General features: G+C 37.3%; 1 protein-coding gene across 1 annotated transcript in view; it reads right to left on the bottom strand.

Moving 5' to 3' along the window:
• Positions 1 to 2,881: 2,881 nt before the first annotated feature.
• TRPC6 (transient receptor potential cation channel subfamily C member 6) overlaps positions 2,882 to 27,832 on the bottom strand; it is a 133,925-nt gene continuing 108,974 nt past the window's right edge. The window contains exons 6-13 of the mRNA XM_036258402.1: positions 19,789 to 20,022; positions 17,421 to 17,685; positions 15,930 to 16,125; positions 15,008 to 15,211; positions 13,258 to 13,332; positions 5,182 to 5,265; positions 3,836 to 3,911; positions 2,882 to 3,298 (exon numbers count right to left, since the gene is read on the bottom strand). Coding sequence (XP_036114295.1) covers positions 3,147 to 3,298; positions 3,836 to 3,911; positions 5,182 to 5,265; positions 13,258 to 13,332; positions 15,008 to 15,211; positions 15,930 to 16,125; positions 17,421 to 17,685; positions 19,789 to 20,022 — 1,286 coding nt within the window. The 3' untranslated portion in view covers positions 2,882 to 3,146. The remainder of the gene's footprint in view (positions 3,299 to 3,835; positions 3,912 to 5,181; positions 5,266 to 13,257; positions 13,333 to 15,007; positions 15,212 to 15,929; positions 16,126 to 17,420; positions 17,686 to 19,788; positions 20,023 to 27,832) is intronic.

Below are 27,832 nucleotides of genomic sequence, written 5' to 3'. Positions count from 1 at the left end.
ACTCCTACACAATCTCTTGTTAATTTGCTCACTTGCAAAGTTAATTCGATGTTTCCTGAGTACAACACAGAGGTCTGGGTCAGGAATTCACATCCTTTTCTACACACACTATTTCAACAGGTAGACTCTAGTGGCAGCCTAGGAATTCATATCCAGCACTATTCAACAGAGCTGCAGGACAGCCGGTGTGACTCCCCTGAACCCCCTGGAATGTGATGACCAAGGAAGGTTTCCTAGTACAAAAGAGGGCCGTATCTTCCTGTGAGAGTCAGGGCAGAGGTAGGCCATCCTTCAAATGTGGCGCGTGGAGAAACATCTCTTTCTTGTCCTGAAGCTGGACATTGGTCCTGATGGTGATTCCATTAGGGGACTCCTCTGTCAGTCAACCTGGTTGGCAAACACTACCATTTAGTCTCTGCATCTTAATGGAATGTTTGGTTTGCTTTTACTATGTATATGGGGATAAAATTTTTTCATACTGGAATAATCTTGGGGTTGGGCTAGACTTTCCAAATGAAGTCACTCTGTTCTCATCAATGGGCCACAGTCATTGAATACACTGTTTCTCTTTGGAAAGGTTCCTTAGTGTCCCACACTCATTCCTAACCCTGGGCCTGGCTCACACTATCCCCACCCCCTCATTATATATTTATATCTGCATCTTTCATTCTTTTTTATACCTACAATCCTTTTGAAGCCAAATCTCCTCTTTACTCAAAGCCTTGATTAATGCTATTGACTGTCTCTGGACTGGGTATGTAATAGAAGTTAGGGTTTTCAGGTACAATGTCACCCAGAGATTGAAATGTAAATTTCACAATGAGACAGTCACATCCAATATAGTCTATCAAAACCTCAGCTAAGTGTGAGGTCGCTGCTGTGAGGCAGGCCCCAGTTTTGTTCCCGGCTCTGACACTTAACTCTTGGTGCCAGTTACTTGGCCTCTAAAAGCCTCTGTTTTCTCAATTTACTGAGGTAAATAGTATTTACCTCATTCAGCTGTCGTGAGCATTGGGTTAGATTAAATGAGATAATGCATGGAAAGCATTTCCCACAGTGCCTGGGCTGGGTGGGGACTCAGTAAACATGTCTTATAATTGTATTAACTCCCATTCCTTTACTTGGTGGCAAGCTCATTGAAGTAAGACACTTATGTTCTGTTCCTTTCAACCCCTGGCAAGGTTTCAGGCAGACAAGAGATTCTGGTAATTCATTTTATATGCCTAGTAAAATTATATTGAATTTGTGTTATTTCTCATTTTGAGTAATGAGAACATCAGAGAGTAAAACTAGGCGTCGATGTACAAAAGAAGGGATGTCATTTGTCCACCGGTGGTGGGTCTGCCGTGAGGAGTGGACAAGGCATGGCCCTCGGAGAGCAGCTGTGTGCTCAGAGTGCCAGGCGGCCCTGTTCGCCTCCTTATGGAATTCACGCCTCCAGAGAGCACCAGATCTGAGAGGAGAAATACGACAGAAAGACAGCAGTGTGCACAAATACATTTCCACTTACTAATCACTTTATTTCAAAAGCTGACTGCAACATGAATGCAAGATTTAAAGCCAGTAGTCTCGAAACTTATAAAGGAGATGGTCGTGTTCAGGACAATCCTTTGACAATACGCCTTTAATTACGCTCTCTGAAAACCCTTCTTAAAATATGGTTGGTTCCTGTTTCCATCTTTCAGTTGAAAAGAAACGAGAAGAGGTGGCCATCCCGCTGCTCTCAGGAAAGTCTGCTGACTGGCAGGCTGGGGCCAGTCTCGCGCACAGCATAACACACGCACTTTGCGAATGTAGATTATTTTAATTAGCTGAGAAAGCATTTGGTATGAGGTTGACTTCTGCAACTTCTGATTCAAATATTGTCACAAAACATTTGAAAACAGACCTTTTCTGTATCACTAAATAACTTAATAAATAATACCCACAAATACAAAATCACTGAATGCAAAAATTCAGCTAAATTTTCTGCTTGTTACGTAAAATTTCTTTGATATAAATTCAATCAAATTTGGAAATGAACATATTTTCTGTGACCATTTTACTTTTAAAATGAAGTTAAATTTTTGCATTCGAAGCTCTACTTGATTGGATTTAAAGCTCTACTTTCAGTTAATGCCCAGCATCATCTACACAGAGATAGTCTTTGGGTAACTAAACAGATGATCCTTCATGTCTCTTTTCCTTGCTTTAGCTACAGCCGCACATCACCAGCCAGCGATAACCTCTTGGTGAATGCTCATGAATGCAAGTTTCTGTTTTACATATTTTGAGAGGAGGGTAGAACATACTGACAATAAGAGACAAGTGTTTGCAAGTCCCTTACGCACTTTGTTTTCTTTACATTTAATGCCAAATGTGAAAATTCTCCTGTAAAGGCCCTCAGAAATGGCACAAAATTGTGCTATAATTGGACCAAATGACCACAATTGTTTGTGGCTTTGATACTTCTCCAATAAATGTCAGTCACAATACAAAATTATAATGTAAAGAGTTTTTTAGGGTCTAAATTGGCTGCAAAAGAAAATAGGGTGAGCATTACTCACACACACACACGTTCCCAGGGTTCAGTGGAGGAAGCCCTTTTTCACTGGTAAGTGTAATATTTTCAAAGAGATGAATCAAAAAGATTAGAAAAGATTTAACCCCACTTTGCACAGTTGTTATCAATCATATTGGGTGGGTGCTAAGCAGGACAGATGATTAAACAGCATTCCCTAAATGGTCATAGACTTTTTTGTTTACATTTTAGGGGATCCACAGAGCAGACAAGAAGGTGCCTGAAATCACCCCCAGGGGAAATACCACAGAATGATGTCTGTCCTCAGCCCACTGAGATGATTCCCAGGCAGATACTATGTAGCAATCACACCATCACAAGAGTTATACCCAAGAAAGCAGTTTATAAAACAAGCACCAAACAACTGGGCAGAATTTTCATCATAATCTGCACTCTTTAGCCTGAACAATGATATTTATCCATGAAAAATATTAACTATTAGGGTTCCAGATGATAGAATGACCCAAGTTATCTTTGAACATTTTCTTCTTTAAAAGGTTGTCATATTGGCACTTAAAAAAATAAATGAGAAAATAATACGTTTTCAAATGGACAAATAAATATGGATTTTAGGAGAGTCTTTGCACTATCTATTGCTTTCCTCTTGGTTTGGTTCCACTGGTAATTTCTCCCCAAGTTTTCTAATAAGTTTTGCTAGATCTTCTGAATTCTGAGATTTTTCTTCTAGGAGTTCATAGCGGAGACTTGAGATGTCCTGTTTAATTTCCTTCAGTTCCCCTTTGAAAAACAAGAGTGACGAAAAGTCAAGTGTCCATACGAAATGCAGAGAAACAAGCGATTCTGAGGTCGGTAAAATTGGTCTTAACTCTACACAAATTTGCATTTTGAATCCTTCTGAAGGAAATAACTTCCTATCAGGCAGGTTGCCATTTTGTCAGCTAAATATCTTGGTTAATGACAAGATTTTAGAAAAAATTCGAAGTCCTCAGAAAGTAAATGAAAGGAAAACATAGGTTGGAAATGTTTGGGGGGTTGTGAGGGAAAGCCCCCCACCTTTCCCAACCACTTCCTCTTCCCTCCAAGCTCCCCATAAAAACAATAGTTACTTATTTAACTAGCAGCAGCTGCCCCCAACTATGGAGAAATAGCCTATTTCCTGATAACTTAATGGTACTGACATTAGTGAGAACCGGTCTTCTCCTCCCCTTAAAGCTCAACGTTCCCAGGTCCTTCGCTCCAGCCCTCCCTCAGCTCTGCAGAGACCCACATCCTGGCTCAGGCTCAGGGGCCAACTAGTCTCTGTGTTCAACTCACCTTCATTCACTTCGTCACTCTCCTTGTCAATCTGGGCTTTTAGTACATATCTTTTAATCAGTCTCTTCATTACCTTCTAGAGAGAGAAAAAAATCCACCTCAGTTTCATGTTCATGACAACTCTCTCATTTGGAATACATTTGAGTCATTCTCTCTTTAGTAAGCACATTAGAAGTGATGGCTATCAAAGATTAAGATGATTTACCAGCCAGGGAATGCATACTATCTCCAGATTTTTTAAGCAATTTTCATATCACCTGGGCTAATGACTCAAAAATTAATTCTTCAGAACAAACATTGAATCCTTGATTCACTGAGTAGATTTGATTTGAAACGTATTAGGGCAAGACACAGCCTTTCCGTTGGACAGATTAAATGTATGCAGAACTGCAGGTGGAACTGGAAAAGGAAAATTAAGCAAATGGGGAAAAAACTTATTTATGTGTTTTCCCCTCCCTTACCAAGAAATGTCGTCAGCTCTGATTTTGTGCTTGCTAATAACTTATGAATGTTCAGTTTCAATGTGACACAGTTCCTCCAGTACCAGGGCTTCTTCCATGAGGATGTACTTTTACTACATACTTTTCATGAAAAGTAGGAGGCTCAGCAATGTGCATGAAGTCCTGAGTGAAGATATAGCTAAGCCACATCTCACCACCTAAGCCCAAAAGGGAATGGTGGAAAGGAAGAGTCCACTTTTAAGACCTCATTCCAAGGATGTAATTGGATTAATGGGCAACATGTTCATGGTGATACTATATAATAGTAGAAAAATAAACCCTTAAATGTCCATCAAGACGGGATTATTTTAATAAATTGTCATATATTTGTACAAAGAAATACTATACATTCATTAAAATTAATATGAATGTTTTGTGAAGTGAAAAACTATTGTTCATTATATAAACATTAATTCATTTATATTATGTATATTTATATACTGATATTGATATATGTACTGATATTAATATATGTAAAATTATACACATACATATAATCATCTGGCAGAATATTCACCAAAAGTAAGTAGTCTTTATTCCTCAGTGGTAGGGTTTAAGGTGAATTTTATTCTCTACTTTATGCTTTTAGTAAGGATAGAACTTTTCCAATGAACATGGAGACTCTAAGCTCCATCATGCCAAAACATCATCTTTTGTTTACCTATGTATTTCCAGTACTTAGAAAGTACCTGGCACATGGTAATTACTCAATAAATATTTGTTAAATTAGTGCATTGTTTGATATTGAGAAAACATAATAATTTGTTTTCATTTAAAGAATTGCATAGTTTGAGATTCTATATATTACTTTTAACTAGCCTTATTTCTTTAAAAATTCATGCTTACCTGATACTGTCTTGGAGGATTGTTAAAACTATTTAACTGGAAATCTTCTGAACTTCTTATACTTGATTGTTTACTATGACCAAGCTATAATTTGAGAAAATTAGAAATTCAGTCTTATCAAATTTTTTAATGTGATGAGATTAATTATATAAATAAACTAATAAATAGTCTCATATTGTATACAAATTACCTTATCTATCTACTGTACAGGGAAGGCAACAGCAGGTTTACAGTTATAAGTATGTGAAATGCAGAATTTATTCTTGTATTATTATTATTAATTATTGTATTATTTCTCATATAAACAACTGTAAACCCACTGTTGCCCCACTCTGTACACAGTGCCATTTATCTTCACGTACTTAATGTTCTATCTTCCAAGACAAACCATGGGTGATTTAGGTGTGCTCAGTCTCTCTATGGCTATGAGAGGTTTTCTGAGGAGTCTTTCAGACTTTGTGGCATCAGTCATGAAAGTCATGCTTCACCCTTCCCGCAGACACATCCGTACATCCGTGATACAGGAAGAGGCAAATGAGTTGGGGAAACAATGCTGATGACCTCAGAAGTCCACTGAAGAGGGATCAACAGGCCGGTATGTATGCCTACAACATCCGTGCTGCAGTGGGATGTGATGGGGATCCTGCAAAAATGCCAGGATGAGACTGTCGAGGGACAGAACTCAGGTGCCAAGAAAACACTAACTGATCCATTTGAATTTTAGGATCTGTACAGTACCCAATTTGGAAAGCACTTTTCAAGTAGTATATTTGCCCAAACAGGCAAATAACAGAAATGAAAGCAATCTGCAACAAATCTTCAAACATACTACATTAACATGCAAAGAGGATAATTTAAAATATTTCAAGTAATTTTCTAAAGGGAAAAGATGATTTTACAAATGTAAATAAGGATAAACTGAGTGAAACAGGGCAGCTCAAAATTTGTATGTCTTGGGTACACAATTCTTTACAGGGATGAGAAACTCTAAGTGTCTTCAAAGATACTTTCCAGTGACATCTAAGTTGCTATAAGTACAGCTCAGTGAGACTCAGTTAACATCCTCGACTTCAATCCTTTGATCTTTAAAAGCCTACATGCTGAATTAAAACAGCAATGCACATATTCACCCACTGAACATGTATGTATAGAGCGTCTGCTATATGTACGGTGCTGTGCTAGGTTATGGGTACTAATACAGAATATAAACAATTATGGGTCTAGCTGAATACTACTACTAATAATAGGAAAATATGTCAAGGCTGGCAAAATCCATAAAAAACAATCTGTAATTTTGATGATATTGTTTAGACAGCATCTTTTTTCACATAGCTATCTCCCTTTTTCTTTCACCCACTCTAAAATTATCAGCAAAATGTACCTTATTTTGTTTTATATTTACTTTGAAAAACATTAAGGTGAAATTATACAATTGACCACGTTAACCAAAGAGAGGCAGCTTAGAATCTTAAGAGCACTTGACGGACACCTGAAGATGCACATCTGACCCTGCCACAAGTTGGCAGCAGAACCCTCGGCAAGGTGCTAAACTCCCATCTCTTCTGACAACCAAGGGAGTTGACCTCTGCAGCCCTCAAGCTCTTTTAATTTATGAACTTGTGAAATTTATGAGAATTTAAACATATTGTTAATAATACAATTTTTAACATTTAATCCATTTCAAAATAATATAAGCATTTATATTTATAAATATAAATTTTTGGCTTTCCACACTGTAATTTATATTTTAAAGACATCACTAAATGTGATGGACAGGTTCAAGCTCACTTCCATCTTCCAGTTTTTATGATAAAGCTCAGAGGGTGAGAACAGGTTCCTAATCGGAGGGGAAAGACCTAGACAAATGGAATCTTTGCACATCCTCTATTATCCATTCACACATTCATGGGTGCAAATCTTTAATTTCATGTCTCATTTTTCACTAGAGGCTATTAGTACATCCAAAGGTATTCATGGAAATGAGAAAGTGAAAAGTGTTGGTCCTTAGCAATATTTTTTTAAGGCAAATGTGTGGTCCTTAATACTTGATATGTTAATCATCCCCAATTAAGGCAGCTCCATGACACACCATGCCTATGGAAATAATCTTTTTATTTTGAAACTTAATATTATAATAATGTCACACAGGGCTCCTTTCATTTGTTCTTTCTTAATTTACGGCCTTTGTGTTTGCTATTTCCAATTCCTGAAACCCTCTTTTCCCGGCTCTTTGACTCGATGCCTAGCTCTGTCTCACGTTTTGGATTTTTGCTTAAAACATAAGCTTCTCAGAGAAGCTTTGCCTGTCCACCCCATGAAAAATAGCCCTTGAGTAAGCTAGGCCTTTTGTTTCCTTCATAACATACTTCACAACTGACAGTTATTACATTCACTGGCTTAGCTACATGTATTGTATACATTCTCGAGGCTGCAAGGAAGGGTGGACTTTGTTTAGTTCACCCCAGTGTCCCTAGTGCCAGCACTGCCCAGCAGATGGCAAGTGCTCAAAATTAGTGAAATAAGCGAAGGAAGAGGTGCTCTTGGGTCACTAATGGGCATCGCTCGGTTTCTGGACATCTTGTTATACAAGATATGCACAAAACAACCCAGGTTCATGAACCAGTGGGTTGCAACTCAACGACATGATAAATATTATTCATGATAATATCTCCATGATTAAGAGACATGTGAAACATGGTGAATTGGTTTTAAGGCATAAGGCGGATGCCTTACAAAGTAGCACCCAGGGTGGCACAGCAGAAGTAACAATGCCTGGAAACCCAGAAAGCGGTATTCTGTTCACTTGAGAATGTGTATGACTGTGTATCTGCAGTATAGATCTTGAAGTGTCAGTGATGGTAGTTACAGGATTTTCATACAGTTTTAGCCCAACATGCAGCTCTCCTGTGTGTGGACTCGGTAAACAGAGTTCAAGGTTTCTCAAGTGAGACATTTTTCACACATTGGGCTAGATAGTTCTTTATTGGAGGGGGGGTGGGTGTACTGTGGAATGTTTAGCAGCATCCATGCCCTCTACCCACTAGATGCCAAAAACAGCTACCCTCTCTGGTTGTGACAGCAAAAATGTCTCCAGCTAGTGGGAACCACTGGTATAGTTAAATGTTATAAGACTAAACAGTTGTAAAGTTTTCTGGGACATTTTTGTGCGACTAGTTCTTCTCTAAATCTAAGATATAGATTTGGATGCAGAAATAACAGTTTTTAAGAAAAAATTCTGATTCATTTATAATATATATTAGGTATTTAATAAATACATGTTAAAACTGAATAACACAAAAAATGTTATGTAAGGAGAAACTTACCCAGTGGTGCAAAGAAACATTATTACCACTTGGTGGCAGAAAATTCTAATATATAATTGGCTCTATGAATACTACTAAAACAATTTGGAAAGAAAGTCAAGGGAATTCAATTTGCAATATGAATAATATTTAAACCTTAGGAATCTAGGGAGTTATAGATCGTATTGATAAGCACAATGAAATGGGAGTGGGGAGAGGAAGCTTGTTTAGTATAAGCAGGAAGGATTAGGTATAAGGTTTGTTCCTGATTAATGCCCAAATATACACTCCAATTCTGAATGATCCATTTTTTTTTTTATCCTCACCCAAGGACATTTTTCCATTTTTTTTTGTTGTTGTTCAGGTAGAGTGGGAGGGAGAGAGAGGAATATATAGAGAGAGAAACATCGATGGGAAAGGGACACATCGAGTGGCTGCCACCCACACGACCAACCAGGGCCGGGGACAAACATGCCCTTAGCGGGAACCGAACCCGGGTCTCTCTGGACCGCAGGCCGACGCTCTAACCGCTGAGCCAAACCAGCCAGGGCACCTATCCATTTTTTATATACCTTCTAACATATACCACATTTCCTGCATTCTTTATGTTTTTCTCTGTTTCATTTTCTAATAATTAGTTTATTAGCATAGCTCATTTCTTTGTAGCTTCATTGTAGAATCAGAGTGAGGAATACTCAATAACGTATTTGTTATTCATTAAGAGGAACAAGTAACCTTCATTCAGTCTTTGGAATGTATTATGTTGTTGGACATAGCAATAGTTCTGAGAGTCTCCCATTCCCCATTTCAGCCTGAAATGCCTGAGGCCAGGAGCAAAGCCATGAACTGAAAAGGTATAGGCAAATATATTGAGTCAGCAGGAAACACAGACATGAAACAAAGCCATGGGGTACAGTGCTTTACACCTCTTGCTTTGGAATCAAGTAGGTATGAACCTGAATTCTGGCTTTGTCACTTGTCTGAAATGGAGCTTTGGGCGGCTCATTTCACTTGTATTAATCCCCATGTTCCTCATGTATAGAATAGGGGAAATAGTATTACCAACCTCTTTGAGCTGACGTGAGGATTAGAGAGATAAGGTGTGTAGAATACATAGCTTGACGTACAATAGATGTTCTGAAAGTGTCAGTAGTTATTATTATGCAAAAGTCACAAACATCTACTCTGGCTTTGAGCCTATTTCATGGTTAGTTTTAATCTAGTTTATTTATTCTGGAGATACTTTGCAAATATTACTTTTTACCCATATGTCCAAGCTCATGACTAAGTTATTCAGGGAATGAAATATTCAGTGATTCCCACACCAAGATGAGCATCAGAATCTCCTGAGGTCTTATCAAAACACCCATGTCCAGGCCTCATTGCCGGAGACTGTAACTTAATAGGCCTGAAGAGAACTGGGAATTTGTACAAACTCACCCACAGAAGTGGTCCCGGTGATAGCAACCACTTGAAACCACTACTTTATTAAAGGACAGAGTTTCTGGATATATAACTGACTTTAAAATTTGTCCACATCGCACTCAACCCGGTGTAGAACAGACCAACAGTGCTAAAATAACGCCTGTGCTCCACGTTGGCTCACTGCATGTGGTGTAAAACCTGTGCCCTGGAGCTGGGGCACGGCAGTTATGCAAGAAGTCATTTGGCATTTTCAGGTTTACACATGTAATACAGAATGGCAGAGATCAACTTTTAATGTATGCTGTCTTTTCAGACTGTGTATCTGAAAAGCAGTGACCTTCAGAAGGATATGATTGAAAATAATTAATAGGTCTGCTTACTTTGTTTCAAATAGTGTATTTATATGGCTCATCCTACTGATTTCTATGGGGTACTTGACGCAGATGTGACGGAAGCGTGTGTGCACCTAAGCACATTAACCCACGAGGACTGGGAGAGAAGAACAAAGGGAAATAGGCTTTATGGAAAGGAATGAGTAAAAGTCCCCATGGAATGGGCGAGGTTTTCTTAGCACGTGTCAGGGCCCATCTCAGTAACAAGAGGCAAACATGTTTGGAAATATACACGGTTGCCTAAAAAAATAATATTTTCTCAGAAATGTATATAGTTAATGTAGCATGAAAAAGCAAGCTATGTGAAATGCACCTCAACTTATGTTCATCACAAGCTTATATGGCAAGGAGAAATGAAGTTGACACGGTGTTGATTTGGTCCCCCAGGAATCAAACTCCAAGACAAAGAAGTGTGTTTATTTAGAACTATTTGGAACTATGCCTAGGAAAGACCCTGGGAGGTGGGGGCAGGAGAAGGCATAAGCAGCTTCCAGAATGAGGCTCAGCTCCCCTGTGAAAGAGGAAAAGGTACACAGATTGAGAAAGTCAGCCAGGCCAACAAGGAGCTCCAGCTCAAAGACTGCTCCCAGCGGGGCCCTGTGATGGCAACAAAGTGGAGGAGGCTGTCAGCTGAGCACACAGGAAGCAGTGGTCTCCTGAAAGAAGGTATGAATGGCACATCTCCAGAGTTGCCACAATAAACAATTACACCAAAGGGTCTCTAGAAGATGAACTGATATTAGAATCAACATTTTGATCATCCACAACCAGGGACAGATATTCCATGCTTAGTATTGCTTTTAAAGAGTTTGTTGTTATCTAGGATTAAAATATGTGCTATTGGAAAGTATAAGGTGATCCAAGCCTTGTTTAAAAGATATAAAATGATAGAATATATGCACCCCTATGTTCATTGCAGTGCTATTTACAAACTAAGATCTGGGAACAGCCTAAGTGCCCATTAGCTGATGAGTAGATAAAAAAGTTATGGTACATTTATATAATGAAATACTATGCAACTGCAACAACAACAACAAAAAAGATATCTTACCCTTTGAGACAGCCTGGAGGGACCTGGAGATGATTATGCTAAGTGAAATAAGCCAGTCAGAGAAAGACAAATATCACATGATCTCACTTATATGTGGAATCTAATGAACAAAATAAACTGATGAAAAAAATAGAACCAGAGGCATGAAACATAAAACAGACTGACAAATCTCAGAGGGAAGGGAGAGAGAGGGCAGAAGAGATTAACCAGAGAATTTATATGCATATATGCATTAGCTACGGACACAGACAATAGGGAGGTAAAGGTCTAGGGCAGGGCAGGAACTGGGTGGAGGGACAATGGGAAACATCTGTAATACTTGCTACAATAAAAAATTTTAAAAATATAAAATATGTTTTTTTTCAGATGATTAAAACAAATTTTAATTTTCTACATTTTTGGAAAAACTACATACAAAGAAAATAATGTTATTTGATTTGAGAGATACTATAGTTCTATCATTTAAAAAGGCATTTGATTTCTCTTGAATTTTTCTCGTCTCTGTCCAAAGACTTTTTGTGTCATGCATTCTTCATAATTTCAGCACAAGTAGTTTCTTACCGGAAAACTATAAAATCAAATTTACAATGACCTATTTTGACAAAATTTTCATTGAGTTATTTATACCCAAATAACAAAAAGAGCCACTTCTCTATGAGAAGTATATTATATTTGCATAGTGTTTGTAGTTTACAAAGCACCAGTTTAATCCTCCCAACAGTCTTGTGTGATGGGATGTATAACTTAATCATCTCTATTTTTAGATGAGGAAACTAAAGTTTAAATTAAGTTAAATGAATTGCTAAAAAGGCAGAGATGAAATGAGATCCTAATTTTCTCGGTACTTAGTTCAATGCTCTTACTATGTCAATATTTATGAGCATTCTTATTGTGTTGGAGGAGGTAGTATAGCTTCAAAACAAGACAAAAAGTCTCCCTCCTGGCAGTGTCCCAGGCAGTAACTCTGCAGCACAGTTCTGACTAATGAGACATAGCAACAGAAATTGCTGGGAAGTACTTCTGAGTGGTGGCAGACTCAGCTGGCATGCCCCACTTTTCCTTTGCCCTTATTCCTTCCTCATGTCTCAAAAATGGGAGTTATGGCTGGAGGTGAAACTGTCACCTTGCATCTTACTACCACAAAAATATACAAGAAAAGCACCAAGATCCACCCTGGCAACAGTCCTGCAGTGCCCAGCTCTAGAGAGTTAAATGGAAAGGGATACAACTATAAATCCTGTAAAACACCGTGATTGGTTTTCTTATGTCTAACTGAATGCAAGTCCTTCCTGATACACTGGCTTTCTCCTAATTCATGTATAATTTCCTTGCATCAATAGGCATTTCTTACATCTCTACATGCATGCTACAAGAAGGAAGCAAATGTCCTCATTGTTGGGAATTCTGCCAGTCCCAACTGGGGAACACATTTCTAAGGCACATTGTTCATTACGAGCTATGCCAACTATCATAGCTATTGAATTCTCAGGGTGTCTTTTATGACAGCTTCTTGATTACTGACAAATAAGGAGGCTCTGCTACCTGTGCATACTCTCCACCTGAGCTGTGGAGAGTTTCATCCTATCTCCATCCGTCCCTGACAAGTTCCTCTATTATTTCATTTTTTCCTTCTTTACATCATTATTCCTACATTCCATCATCTGTAAGTTCCCAAAATATGTGTTTAATATATCTTAAATATGCATGTAATTTTTTTTGCTAATTATTTAAACACTGCTTTACTTCCAGTTCTCAGTAACGGATTCTTTGGGCATTGTTAAAGTAGCTAAATCCTTTAATGTGTCTCATTTCTGGTTCTTAAAATTGCTTCTGAACATTTGTTCTTTTCCCTGAAAAGGTAAGGTTCACCATGTGCATGGCTTCATATTTCCAAAGATGATCTTACCTGTTTTCTGTCAAGTGATAATTTTGAAAGATCTTCCTGACTTCCCAAAATTCCTAATTTCTTTTCTTCATTTCTCTTTTAAACATAGATAATAAAATGAGTATAATTGCTAATTGTACATTTGAAATTACAAAATCAATTTTACTCTTTCTTTATTTCATATTTCAAAAGTCACCTGGTCTAACTCTCCAGCAAGTTTCAATAAGAGAAAAATACTCTTATTGGGGTCTTCCCTTTGGTAAGTGCTTAGACATATCCTTTGGACATTGAATTCTCTCAGATTGCAGTCCTAATCACAATTTAATTGTATTAAGTAAACTACACACTTCATTTTATTAAGTAAAGTAAAACAAATTTTTGTTACTCAACCCACTGAGTTCTATATTATAAATCTAGAAAAAATATTGTAAATGGCATAGTTTTCCAAAATTCCAATACATAATAATAATAATTCTAATACATAATAATAATAATATTTAAAGAAAGCTTTGGAATTCTCAAAGCAGTTTTCCATATTTATTTGATCTTTATAATGTAGACATAATTTTTATTCCTATAGTGCCCTTGAGGAAACTAGAACTCAGAGAGTTTATTACTCACTTGAAAACCCTAAGTAGTAAGTGGCAAACAGAGCAAGAATTAGAACGCTTCCATTTTATTCAGTGATAGAATCTTATCATTGCAAGGAACTTCGACAATCATTTGGCCTACTTGCCCACCCAGCGAAGGAAGTTCTTCTATATGTATTCTGATGTTGGCCATTCCAGCATATTGATCACTTTCAATGATGGGGAGCTTATTTCTTTGTAAGACAGCCCACCACCCTGTTGGGAAGATTTTGTTACAAGAACTAAAATTAAACTATTTGCAACTTTCACCCATTGCCTCTTTTCCTGTTTCTGAAGGGACAAAAACCCTTGTCCTTCCTAGTCAAAAGTGGGAATTCTAGAGATATTCATGGTCCTCTTCAATCCTCCTTCTTCAGGTGAAACAGTCAGCTCCTTCTATTTCCCATTATATGACACCCTTTCCACACCTGTCCCCACGCAGGTATCCTCCTCTGGTTGCTTCTACGCCTCCTGGATGGGGACTTCTGCACCCAGCAGGGTTTTTGCAGAGAGTAAGCACCTCCACAGTTACAGACCACATTCCACATGTTCTCTAAACATTTCTGAACATACTGTGATCATCCTATCCCTTCATCTAAGCAATATACCTTTTTTATGGTTTCTTAAGATTGCATTGCATGGCATCATTGTTTCCAGTTAGTACCCTTAGGTCTTTTTTTCTTGAACTACTTATTGTCAAGCCTAGTCTCCCATAATTCAGGTGAGCAGTTTATTTCTGAATTTTTCAATGTAGAAGTTACTTAAGAATCAAATTCTCCCAAGTCATAACCAGCTACTGATGCTTTGGCTAGCTGTTTGCAGGGGAAGTGAGAGACATGTAGCCACAACAGCAAAAATGGGTCCCAAAATAGCTCCCCCTTTCAGTATCTGCTCCAAATACTGTATTACATTATTTTAGTTAGATTTCATGATTTTTTTTTCTTATATTCCTTTAAGTAGGACATGTCCAATGTGCTCCGGTTAAACGTACATAAGCCAAAGGAACAAGCTGAGCCAACTGACTACATAAGAAATAAACAGGCATGTTATAATGGAGTGCGTCTTTTTAAAGGAGTATAGTACACTTGTTATAACAGCCACAGCATTTAAAAATATACTAAGCAATTATGAAATCAAATTACCTTGTTCATCTCTGCATCCTCCTGGAAACCTTTTTTATGACTCTGGCACAGCTCAGAAATCCATTTTTTAAGCTTCAGTAAGAGATAAAACAGGGACTTGGGACTTGGCACCAAGTTGAAGGGAACAGGAAGAGTTCTTCCCTCCTCAAAGTAGGAAAACCAAAGTTTGGCCCTTGCAAATTTCCATTCCACATCAGCATCATCCTACACAAATACACATGACAGTTCAGCAAGGAAATGCATAAGCAAAATCACTGGGATGCTTCAAACACTGTGTGCCTAGATAAAGTAACGATGCCTGCAAACACTCTCAGACCCCAAAGACTGCTATAAGATTTTTTTCCAAAATGTTGGTTCTCCTCACACACTCTTTCTTAAATCTGTCTAAAATTTTATCAGGTTTACAGGACTATAGATCACAAAACTTGTGTGTATTTATAAATACACTGAAAGACATAAATGTATTTTCCTACCTTCTAAAAAACACTGTATCAATTTTTCACTTATTTGATTAACTCACAGACTGAGGTTTCTGTAATAAAAATTTATAATCACCCTAAATTTGAGAAAAGGTTACTTATGAACCTCACTCAAAAAAGATTTGGAGAACAGTGGTACTCATAAGCATATATTTTTGAATAAAATATAAATGAAAACTGATATAGTATTTATAATTATTTTTAACAATAAAGAATCAGACAGCATTTCTCCTCCTCATGCCTTGCTCTCCAGCCACACCCACTAATGTTACATTTGGAAGCAAAGAGTTAAAATTGTCTAGATTACTGGTCAAACAATGATATAAAACAGGGAAAGAACAAAGGAGGGCAAGAAGTCCACACTTTCATCACTGTTGCTGAATTGATCCCTAGAACACTTAGAACACATAGGCACAGAGTACATAGACGTATAGAGATTATACCTCAATTTCCTGGAATGAACTGTTGATCATTGCAATTAACATGTTCAGCAAAACAATGACCATTGTAACATTATAGACGCCATAAAGAACATAACCAATGTTTTCGATGAATTTGTGATTATAGTTGATGACCACTGATTTAACTTCAGAAAGTCCAAATATAGCCCAGAACAGTGTCTTAAAACTCTCCTCGACTCTGGAAAAAAGTAAAGAGAGGAAGGAAATAATGACATGTATAAATAAATACAGCAGTGCCATCATACAAGTGAGTTAATTTAATGTCTTTGCAAATTACTTGGTATTCATGAGAAAATTCCTTACTTCCTTGAATCTCAGTTTTTTAAATAAAATGGGCATAATAACTTTATATCCAGGATTGTTGCAAGAAAGAAGTAATGTTGTGTATATGAGGCACACAGCTCAATATCTGGCACGTCATACGCACTCAATAAAATTATTAACATAATTTGATAACTACAGATGTTAATATTTAATAATCCATAGCTTAATAAATAAGTAATCCATAGCTTAATAAATAAGTAAATAATCCATAGCATTGGCAATGGAAATGTTAAATGTATTACTTGATAAAAATAATATCATTTGTTAGAGATAATAGGTTTCACGCTCATCTATACTTCCACGTATGTGCCAGAAATAGTAGACAACAATAGTATGTATCTTTAGGAAAGTATGACAATATAAACATAGACTGTTATATATATAAACTATTACCAAAGTCATTGACGTGTCTTAATAGATATTTCTATGCTTTAGGCATAATTATTGACCAAAGCTAAGCCCTTCTGTTAACCCGGGTGGTTGGTTCCCTTTCTCTGATAAACTGCACTTCGCGAAACTATGGGGAACAGTAAGTTATACCTCAGTCGATGCTTCTTATTGTGACACCGAGGATCTAATATTTGAGTAATCAAATCCAAGCATAGTTTATTAAAAAACACGTGTGTCTCTGGTGAACATAAGTCAAAACTCATGTCACTGTTGATAGTTCAGATGTTTTCAGTAAGATGTGACAAACAAAATCAGGGCAGCAGCTGTTCTCAGAGTCAGCACCCCAGGTGTCGGTAAGCAGAGGGCACAGCAGTGCAGAGTACAGATGTCGAAGACAGGGACAAGGGGTTCATCCCAGCTTTTCCAAATGCACACAGCTGTGCAACAACATTCAGAAAGGTATTTAACTTTTCTGAACTTCAGCTTCCTCTTTTTGTGAAATGGAGATAATAAAATCATGCATATGAGGGTTTATTACAGTACCTGGCTCTAACAGTGTTAGCTATTATTATTTTATATTAGGAAGGCGCTTATATTTTGTAGTTCTTCCAACTCATTTAAAAATCCTCTCATTTTTCTGAAGAGAAACTGGAGACAAATCTTTATCAAAGCATTATTTATCCCATGGACATATACACTGTTAAGCCCACATTAATTTAATCTGCAATCTTCACCATCAAAACATCTGAGATCACATACGTTGTGAAGGCTTCATTTTGTTTTGCACCAATGTAGTAGGAGTAAAGGTTGAACATTCCAATCATGAAGGCCACAAACACCATGATGAATATGACCATGAACTTAAAGATGTCTTTTACTGTTCTTCCAAGTGATATCTGCAGTGGTCCAAAGCTTTCATTTGCTGGTAAGATATAAGCTATTCTGGAGAAACTTAAAACTACAGCAATTGCATAAAGACCTTCAGATATAATTTGAGGATCAGAGGGGTCCCACTTTATCCTGGCTGGGAAAAAGGAAAGACAAGTTATGGGGAGTCACTAAGTTGTTTATTTTGGTAACTTTTTCTGGTTAAGAATATAATTACATTAGCAACCTAGCTCCTGATGAAATTCTGTGATCTTAGAGGGCTTCATTAGGTGTCAGGTATATTTGACTTATGAATTTATTGAGAAAATGACCCTCCTAGTTTGCTGGCAATCTTCCATAGGGGTATAGCATAATGGTTAAGTGCTCAAACTACAGACATAGTATATGTAAAAATTTCAGTAGACTGAAAAAACTGGTATAAATTATTTAATTTCTCTTAGCCTTATTTTCCCATCCTTGAAAATGAAATAATACCACTCCTACCTCTCTCATTGGTTGTGAGAATTCAATAAGTCAACATATGTTCCGTGTTTAGAAAGTGCTTGGCATTAAATAAATTGTAGCATTTATTATTTCACCTTTAAGTAAAATTACACTATAATGTAATATTGGGCTTGTGGAATACTTGTAGTTATTTAAACTTACTAAAGTAATTTTATGGATCACACTCAAGTCTATTTTTACCATAAAAATGAGCAATTATTCATTTATTAATTTGATGACCTGATATAATTACTATATTACTATATCAAGTCATCAAAAACCCAATTAAGAAACTATAATAAATAAAATGCAAACACAATATGTAAAAAAAATATATTATTATAAATTTGTCTTTGCTTATTTGCTAAAAAATGGAATTAGGAAAGGATACAAGAAACCAATAAAAGCAGTTTCCTTTTTCATAGTGCTTTGAATATAAGTACTACATATAAACAGATAGCTTTTGACTCTGTATATTAAAAACTTTAATAAAAATATTAAAATAAATACTAGCCCTGGCCGGTTTGGCTCAGCAGTTGGAGCGTCAGCCCACGGACCAGGGAGTCCTGGCTTCGGTTCCTGCTAGGGGCGCGTGCCTTGGTTGCAGTTTGTCCTGGCCCTGGTTGGGGTCCTGTGGGTGGCAGCCAGTCAATGTGTTTCTCTCACATCAATATTTCTTTCTCTCTCTTCCTCCCTCTCTCCCTCTTGCTCTATCTGAAAGTGAATGCAAAAATGTCCTCGGGTGAGGATAAAAAATAATAATAATAAATAAAATAAATAATAAAAATTAATAATAAAAAAGAAATCTTTGTGTGATATGGCAAATAAACCTGTAGAGATATCAATTGACTGTATTAACTGATTTCTTATCAGAGGGTTTGGAGTAAGTGTTCAGAGGGAATCTATTCTTCCTACTCCAGGTTTCTACAAGAAGGGATTTTCCCCAGGCAAATAACTGGACCTATTTCCATCCTTAGTCACATCCTCCTGGGAAGGTAGAATGACTTATCAAATTGCTAAATTGGGATGGATAACTGAACATACCTGGTTCAGCTCTGCCCTCTTTGAGAATTCTCCTCCGACCCTCCATGGAGAAATTCCACATGGTAGGACATGTGCTGCCAAACCCCTCTTGGGGTGGGGGGACTGCCCTGTCCATGGCTGTGTGGAAACTGGAAGATACATCTGCTAATTCTGGGGTTCAATGTTACTGAGCCCATTGGGTAATAACTCAGAACTATGTCATCTACCTTAAACTTTATCAGTATTAGAGGTGATGATCTGGCGTCCATATTAACTTTTTGCTTCTTTATTTCTCAACTATTTCAAAGCCTCAGTGGTAAATAGTGGTGTTATTTATTGGGAACCCTTTCAGAGATTCAAATAATTCCCTTGCTTTCAAATAATGTATATGTCTTAAGTAGAAATGGTATTCATGTGTGCACTATTTTAATGGACAAGAGGAAAAAAATAAATTCAAGACATAAGACAAGCATTCTCGATGGAGTTTGGTAGTTAGCCAACTGATCCAAGGTAAGTGAGATCATTCTTGTGATAAAGAGAGGTTTCTAGCCAGAAGAAAGATAGAAGGAAGGAGCAAAAATGTCTTCTCCAGATACAGATACTCTGAAGAAGCTGGGAACTAACCAATAAGTCAGTGAAAATTGATAGTAACCAAACTATTATTGACATGTACTTTTATAAGAAAATTCTACATTTTTTATTAATTTATATTGATTGTGTACTGTAAACTCACCCAAATTGTAGTATTTCACATTGTCTCCCAATGTGACTTTTGTTAAGTCCTTCAAAGTATCATTTGCATCAATTATGCTTTGAGCTTTGGAAGCATGCCAAAATGCCATGAATCTTGCAATGAATGATGCTGCAAAGATCGCTAACATACCAAAATCAAGCATATTCCACAACTCAAACAAATATTCCTTGGGGCCTTGACTCCAAATTTCTTTACATTCAGCCCATATCATGCCTGCATTGGAAAGAAGTTAAAATATCTATTCAATTTCATTTCAGCCTAAGCTCTTCAATAAAATATATTTGAAAGTTCTCAGCCTGATATTCAAAACTCTTCAACATTTGGCCCCAAACCAAACCATTCATCCATAATTCCCACGTCCCCCCAAGCCCCACAGTCCAACAATATCAGTGCATGATCTAAAAGCAATTTGACAAAGTTCATCAAGATGCTTAACAACCATTCTTTGATCCCTTAAATCTACACATAAAAAATATGTATTAAAAAGATGTTCACTGTAGGATTCTTTATAACCAAAACATACACATACACACACACTCAAAATAGAAGTAATTATGGGACTTCCACAGTAGTATGCTGAAGTAGTATGCAGCCATTTGGTATAATCTTTTCATTGCAATGGGGTAGTGGCCACAAGAATGTACCTCACAGACTTCCTACTACAGAAATTGGCCACAGGCCTCAGCTACTGCATTCTGAACACTACTACCACTTTTGTCCCAAGACCATGCTTCCCATGGGCTGCTTCCAGCCATTGACTGAGGGCGTCCCTTTCTTGGGAGACATGGGACTCCTCAGATGGCTGACTTTCGCTCAAGGATTTCCTGACAGCCTTACCGAACTTTCCTTAGACTACATGGAGATCTAGAATGCTTCTCCCCAACTCTCCTTCCCTGAGGATCAGACAGCCCTTGCACCCTTCCTCAGCTCCCTCCCCATTTGCTCTCACAGGAATTTCCCTCAATAGAATTTCAACCTTCCTTAATAAAAGTGTCATATATTCAATCCTGTCATTGCACATGCTCCTTGGAAGACCTGGACTAACACGGTGGAAAATGTTTGTTATAAACATTTAAACAGCTTAAGTAAAAAAGTCAAATATGTTATATATTCCGTGACTTTATGTTTAAAGCAAGCACAGTAAAAGACTAGAAGAAATTCAGGATCTTATTAATAGTTGTCTTTTGCTGGTGGAATTATTAAATGACATTGCACATTCTCTCTAAAATTAAGTGTAGTACTTAGGAGCATAGATTTTAGGATCAGATGAGCATGGACTTGAGAGCTTGTCCCTCCATTTATTAGCTGTGTAATCCTTGGCAAGTTACTTAAACTTTCTAAAAGTCAATCTTCAAAATGGGTATGATAGTAGTTTGCACCTACTTCATAGAATTTTTATGAGACAAATAAAATCATACATGTAAACTACATAGCACAGTGTCTGGCACTTGGGAAAAATAAGGACTAACATTTATTGAGCACTTACTACTCTTAAATTTCTATGACTGGCATATATTTTCTTTCTTAATTTGAAGAACCATTTTTTATTAAAAGGAGTGACTTTACCCCTATTACCTTTCTTTAATCCTCACCCAAGGACATGCTCAGAGAAAGGGAGAAGGAGAAAAAGAGAGAGAGAGAAACTTGAAGGTGAGAGAGAAAGATCTATCGGTTGCATTCTGTATGTGCCCCAACCAGGGTATGTGCCCTGACCAGAAATTTAAATGGCAACCTTTCAGTGCCCAGGACAACCTTCAGTACACAGGATGACACTCAACCAACTGAGCCACTCCAGCTGGGCTACCCCTGTTACCGTTAAGAAACCCTACATCCTGCTTCCTCCTAGGGCCATGTGGAAGAGTATAATCTTTGGATTCCAACAGTTGATCAAAACTTACTTCCATCAAGAAGTCTTTCATAGTCCCCTCATTGAAATGAATCGTCTCCCCTTCCTCCCAGCAACCACCTGCCCCAATTCTCACCTTTGTCATGAACCTCTAACAGAGAACCTGCTGTGAACAGTCTCTGCTCACTAATAATTTACTTTGTGCTTTTTTCAAAACTAGCATTCAGAGCAGCACAGTGTACGTGGTGTTCCAATAAGACAACTTCATTACTGTATTGTGAGTTTCTCCACATTAAGAGGCAACTGGAATTAAATTCATACATATTTTAGTGGATTGAATTGAAAACAGAATATGCTGCATGTACACTTAAACATGCACACACCTCTTCCTCCAACCCCCAGAACTAGGAGCAGGGATAAAAGTATCTGAAGGCAGCATTTCCTCTGTGGTCCCTGGGTTCCTGCCAGCCTCCTTGATAGCATCGGGATTAATGGGACATTTAAACTCATATGGTCTAGTTGTTTTCAAAGCTTCCTCTCCTTCCTCCCATATCTCCATCTTATTTCTATCTCTCAGAAGTAGAATTGTTGGTAAAAATATTACCAAACAATAAAATAATAATAATAATAATAATAATAATTTCCCCAAAGCTTAAAAAACAAAAGAAATACAGTGAACTATTCTGCCCGAAGGAAGATTCCCTGTCTTATTTCCCCGAGAACCCCCTGGAGCTGCCAAGCATAATTTGAAATCCCCCATCTACTCCTGCTTCTCTCACAGGCAAGGGACTTCTCCATGGCAACCGAGCCTCTGCTGGGACAGCCTGGAGATGAGGTGCTTACTATTTCCGAAGGCTGCTCATCCCACTGTTGAATTGGGAGGAAGCATCCCCTCCATGTGGACCAGTTAGTGCTAACTCTGCCCCCTAGGACAGTAGAGAAAAAGCCTGCTCCCTCTGCTTTAAACTTCTTAAAATAAAAGAAAAGAAAGCAAAACCACTTGTGTGCTCATTAAATCTAGTCTTCTCCAGCAGGGCAGGTTTACCATGAAGCTAATGAAATTTAAGTTTCAGAATGCCTTATTCTCCCAGGCTCCTTCTAAAGCCCAGTTTTGTCTTTTTTTTTTAATTTTTTTTTTTTTTTCCCAAAATGGAGCTCTCCAAATAATGAACTTCAGGCTCCACAACCCATGGGTTCCAACCCTCCCTCACCCTCCAGAGTAAGCTTCTTCCATCCCCACAACTGCTCTTCTGATTCTTCTTTCTGGATGCTCCACAGTGTGCCCACGGCCTGCATGTGGCCCCCAGAGCACTCACAGCCCTGCATGAGTGGCCTGGCCAGAGCATGGGACAGTGGGATAATTACAGCCTCTTGTTGAGGAGTCAACCCAGCACTGCATTTGCTTTCTTAGCAGCTCACACTGAACATTAAGTAAAAAGGGCTCCTTAGGATATTTCAGATGAAGTATCATCAAGCATGTGGCCCCTCCATGTCCCTCCTTCACCTCCTCTCATTGGTTTGAGATCATTATTTAGCCTTGTCATCAAGATCTCCTGGAATAGCAAGTCTGTCTTTCAGCCTTTTGACATTTTATCAATCAAAAATTAGATAAATTTGCTTTCTGAGACTAATACTGAGAGTCTTTTTCCCTCCAGAAAACCAGCATCTGAATCAACTAAGTAATTCACTTACTAATATTTTTCCAGAAGATACAACAACTTTCTTTTAAGAATAACTTCAAAAAGAAAAATATCAGTGTCAGAAATAGAACCAGAAGTCTAACATAAACTACAAAGTCTCAGCTGTTTGTTCTGAGTCATTCATTGTTTTCCCTTTAAATAAACACCAAGAGATAATCTCTGAAATAAAATACAAAGGTCAGCAACCAATAGTTTGGAGAAAAATGTTTTTATTCATAAAACTGCAAGTTAATTTAATATTTTTGGTTTAGGGGTCTATGTAAAAAAGAAAAAGCTACTAATGGTTACAATAAAATATTAGTATTAGAAAAGTGAACTATGTGTCATAAAGAATAAAATGAGGTGACTTCAACACCCACTGACATCACTGGATAGATCCTCTGGTCAAAAAATGAATAAGGAAACAGAGACTCTAAATGAAGCACTAGATCAAATGGATTTTACAGATATCTACAGAGAATTACACCCCAAAACTGCAGAATTCACATTCTTCTCAAAGACATGGGATATTCTCAAAGATAAATCATATGTTAGAACACAAACTAAATCTCTGCAAATTCAAGAAGATTGAAATCATATTAAGGATCAGATCACAATAGCATGAAACTAGAAATCAATTACAATAAAAACATGCAAGGACATTTGAACACATGGAGGCTACATAGCAGATTATTAAACAAAACAATGAATGGGTTACCAAAGAAATAAAGGAACAAATTAAAAACTTCCTGGACACCAATGAAAATTAACATACAACAACACAATATCTATAGGACGCAGCAAAAGCAGTCTTAAGAGGGAATTTCATAGCACTACAGGCCTACCTCAAGATATAAGAAACATTTCAAATTGACTATCTAACCTCACAACCTAAAGAACTAGACAGAAAACAAAGAGAAAAACCCAGAGTAAGTAGAAGGAAAGAAATAGTAAAGATCAGAGCAGAAATAAATGACATAGAGACCAGAAAAACAATCAAAAGATCAATGAAACAAAGAGCTGGTTTTTTGAAAAGATAAATTAGATTGATGGAGCCTTAGCTAGACTCACCAAAAAATAAAGAGAGAGAACAGAAATAAACAAAATCAGAAGTGAAAGAGGAGAAGTAACAACTGACACCACAACAATACAAAGGATTGTTAACAAATACTATGAACAATTATACAGCAACGAATTGGACAATCTAAGCGAAATGGATAAATTTCTAGAAACACATGATCTCCCAAAAGTGAACTGAAAAGAGATAGAAAACTTGAACAAACCAATAACAACTAAAGAAATTGAAGATGTAATCAAGAATCTCCCAGTAAACAAATGTCCAGGCCTGGACAGCTTCACAGGGGAGTTTTATCGAACATTCAAAGAAGAACTAATACCCATTCTCCTCAAACTCTTCCAAAAAATTCAAGAAGAAGGAAGACTTCCGAACTGATTTTGTGAAGCCAGCATAATTCTAATTCCAAAACCAGAAAAGGACACTACAAAGAAAGAAAACTACAGGCCAATATCCCTGATGAACATCGACGCTAAAATCCTGAACAAAATACTAGCAAATCGGATCCAGCAATGTATTAAAAAAATTATTTACCATGACCAAGTGGGATTCATCCCAGGGATGCAAGGCTGGGACAATATTTGCAAATCAATAAATGTGATATACCACATAAACAAAATGAAAGGTAAAAACCATGTGATCATATCAATAGATGCTGAAAAAACATCTGACAAAATCCAGCACCCGTTTCTATAAAAACTCTAAGCAATGTGGGAATAGAGGGATCATATTTTGACACAATAAAGGTCACATATGAAAAACCTATAGCCAACATCATACTCAATGGGCAAAAACTACAAGCATTTCCCTTAAGAACAGGAATAAGACAGGGATGCTCACTTTTGCCACTCGTATTTAAGATAGTACTGGAAGTCTTAGCCAGAGCAATTAGACATGAAGAAAAAATCAAAGGATCCAAATTTTAAAAAAATGGAAATGGAACTGTCATTATTCGCAGATGACATGATATTGTATATAGAAACCCCTAAAGATTCTATTAAAAATCTACTAGATTTAATAAACAAATGTGGCAAAGTAGCAGGACACAAGATTAACATCAAGAAATTGATGGAATTCTCATACACCAATAGTGAATTCACAGAAAACGAAACTAAAAAAACAATCCCATTTACCATTGTGGCAAAAAAAAATTAAGATACCTAGGAATAAACTTAACCAAAGAAGTAAAGGACCTATTTACAGAAAACTGCAAGGCACTGAAGAGAGGAAAATATAAAAAGTGGAAGCATATACCTTTTTCATGGATTGGAAGAATTTGTCCATACCACCCAAAGCAATTTATAGATTCAGTGCAATCCCCATTAAAATACCAATGACATATTTTACAGAACTAGAAAAAATACTTCAAAAGTTTACATGGAACCAAAAAAAAAAAACCAAATAGTCACAGCAATCTTGAAAAAGAAGGACAAAGTAGGAAGGATCACAGTACCGGATATCAGGTTATACTACAAAGCCATTGTAATCAGAACAGCCTGGTACTGGCATAAGAACAGGCAGATAGACCAGTGGAACAGAACAGAGAACCCAGAAATGGACCCAAGGCAATATGCTCAATTAATATTTGACAAAGGTAGAAAGAGCATACAGTGAAATAAAGACAGCCTCTTTAATAAATGGTGTTGGGAAAATTGGACAGCTACATGCAAAAAAATGAAACTAGACCATCAACTTACACCATACACAGGGATAAACTCAAAATAGATAAAAGATTTAAATGTGATTCGTGAATCCATAAAAATCCTAGAAGAAAATGTAGGCAACAAAATTTCAGACGTCATATTCAGCAGAATTTCCACTGATACAATGCCGAAGGGCAAGAGAAACAAAGGAAAAATTGAACACATGGGACTATATCAAACTAAAAAGCTTCTGCACAGCAAAAGAAACAACCATCAAAATGGAAAGGGAACCCACTATATGGGAGAGCATAATTGCCAATGATACATCAGATAAGGGGTTCATTTTTAAAATATATAGTGTTCATACAACTCAACAAGAGAAAGACAAAGAACCCAATTAAAAAATAGGCAGAGGACCTAAATGGACACCTCTCCAAACAGGACATACAAATAGTTAAGAGATATATAAAAAATGCTCAACATCACTAATCATCAGAGAGATGAAAATTAAAACAACTACGCAGTATCACCTCACACCTGACAGAATGGCTGCCATCAACAAATCATCAAACAATAAGTGCTGGTGAGGAATGCAGACTGGTGGAGCCACTATGGAAAACAATATGGTGTTTCCTCAAAAAACTTAAAAAGTGACCTGCCATTTGATCCAGTGATCCCACTTCAAGGAATATACCCTAAGACACCTGAAACACCAATCAGAAAGAATATATGTACCCTAATGTTCATAGCAGCACTATTTACAATTGCTGAGATCTGGAAACAGCCCAAGTGCCCCTCAATAGATGAGTGGATAAAAAAGCTGTAGTACTTCTAGGAATATACCCTAAGAAGCCTGAAACACCAATCAGAAAGAATATATGTACCCACATATTGGTAGCAGCACTATTGACAATAGCTAAGATCTGGAAACAGCCCAAATGTCCATCAGTAGACGAATGAATAAAAAAGCTGTGGTACACAATGGAGTACTATGCAGCTGTAAGAAAGAAAGGTCTTTTATCCTTTGAGACGACATGGAGGGACCTGGAAAGTATCATCCCAAGCGAAACAAGCCAAACAGAGAAAGATCGAAACAAGCCAAACAGAGAAAGATAAGTATCATATGATCTCACTTATTTGTGGAATATAATGAATATAACTGTCTGAGGAATGGGCTAGTCCCAGAGACGTGGAAGTGGGGTACAGACTGACAATCCTCAGAAGAGGGGGTGGGGGGGAGATAAACCACAGAACTTATATGCATGTGTGCATGAACAATGGACATGGACAACAAAGCTGTGGACAGGGTGGGGAGGGAGGGGGAGGGAGAATCAGTGCGGGGAAAAGGAGAAACATCTGTAACAAAAATAAATTAATTTAAAAATTTTGTAAAAAGCTGTGGTACATATACACAATGGAGTACTATGCAGCTGTAAGAAAGACAAATCTCTTATCCTTTGAGATGACATGGAGGGACCTGGAAAGCATTATGCTAAGTGAAATAAGCCAATCAGAGAAAGATAAATACCACACAATCTCACTTATTTGTGGAATATAATGAACAAAATAAGCTGATGAACAAAATAGTCCCAGAAACATAGAAAGAAGTATGGTTCAGACTGACAAACCTCAGAAAAGGGGAGAGTGGGGGATAGATGAGATAAACCAAAGAACTTATAAGCATGTATGTATAACCAATGGACATAGACAACAATGCTGGGGAGATGGTGTCTAGGAGGGATAAAGGAGAAACATCTGAAACAAAAAATAAATTAATTTT

Source organism: Molossus molossus, unplaced genomic scaffold (assembly GCF_014108415.1).
Source record: "Molossus molossus isolate mMolMol1 unplaced genomic scaffold, mMolMol1.p scaffold_m16_p_13, whole genome shotgun sequence".
In the NCBI taxonomy this organism is placed as follows: Eukaryota; Metazoa; Chordata; class Mammalia; order Chiroptera; family Molossidae; genus Molossus; species Molossus molossus.
Note: the sequence above shows the minus strand (reverse complement) of the source record. Positions and strands in the feature narration are given on the sequence as shown.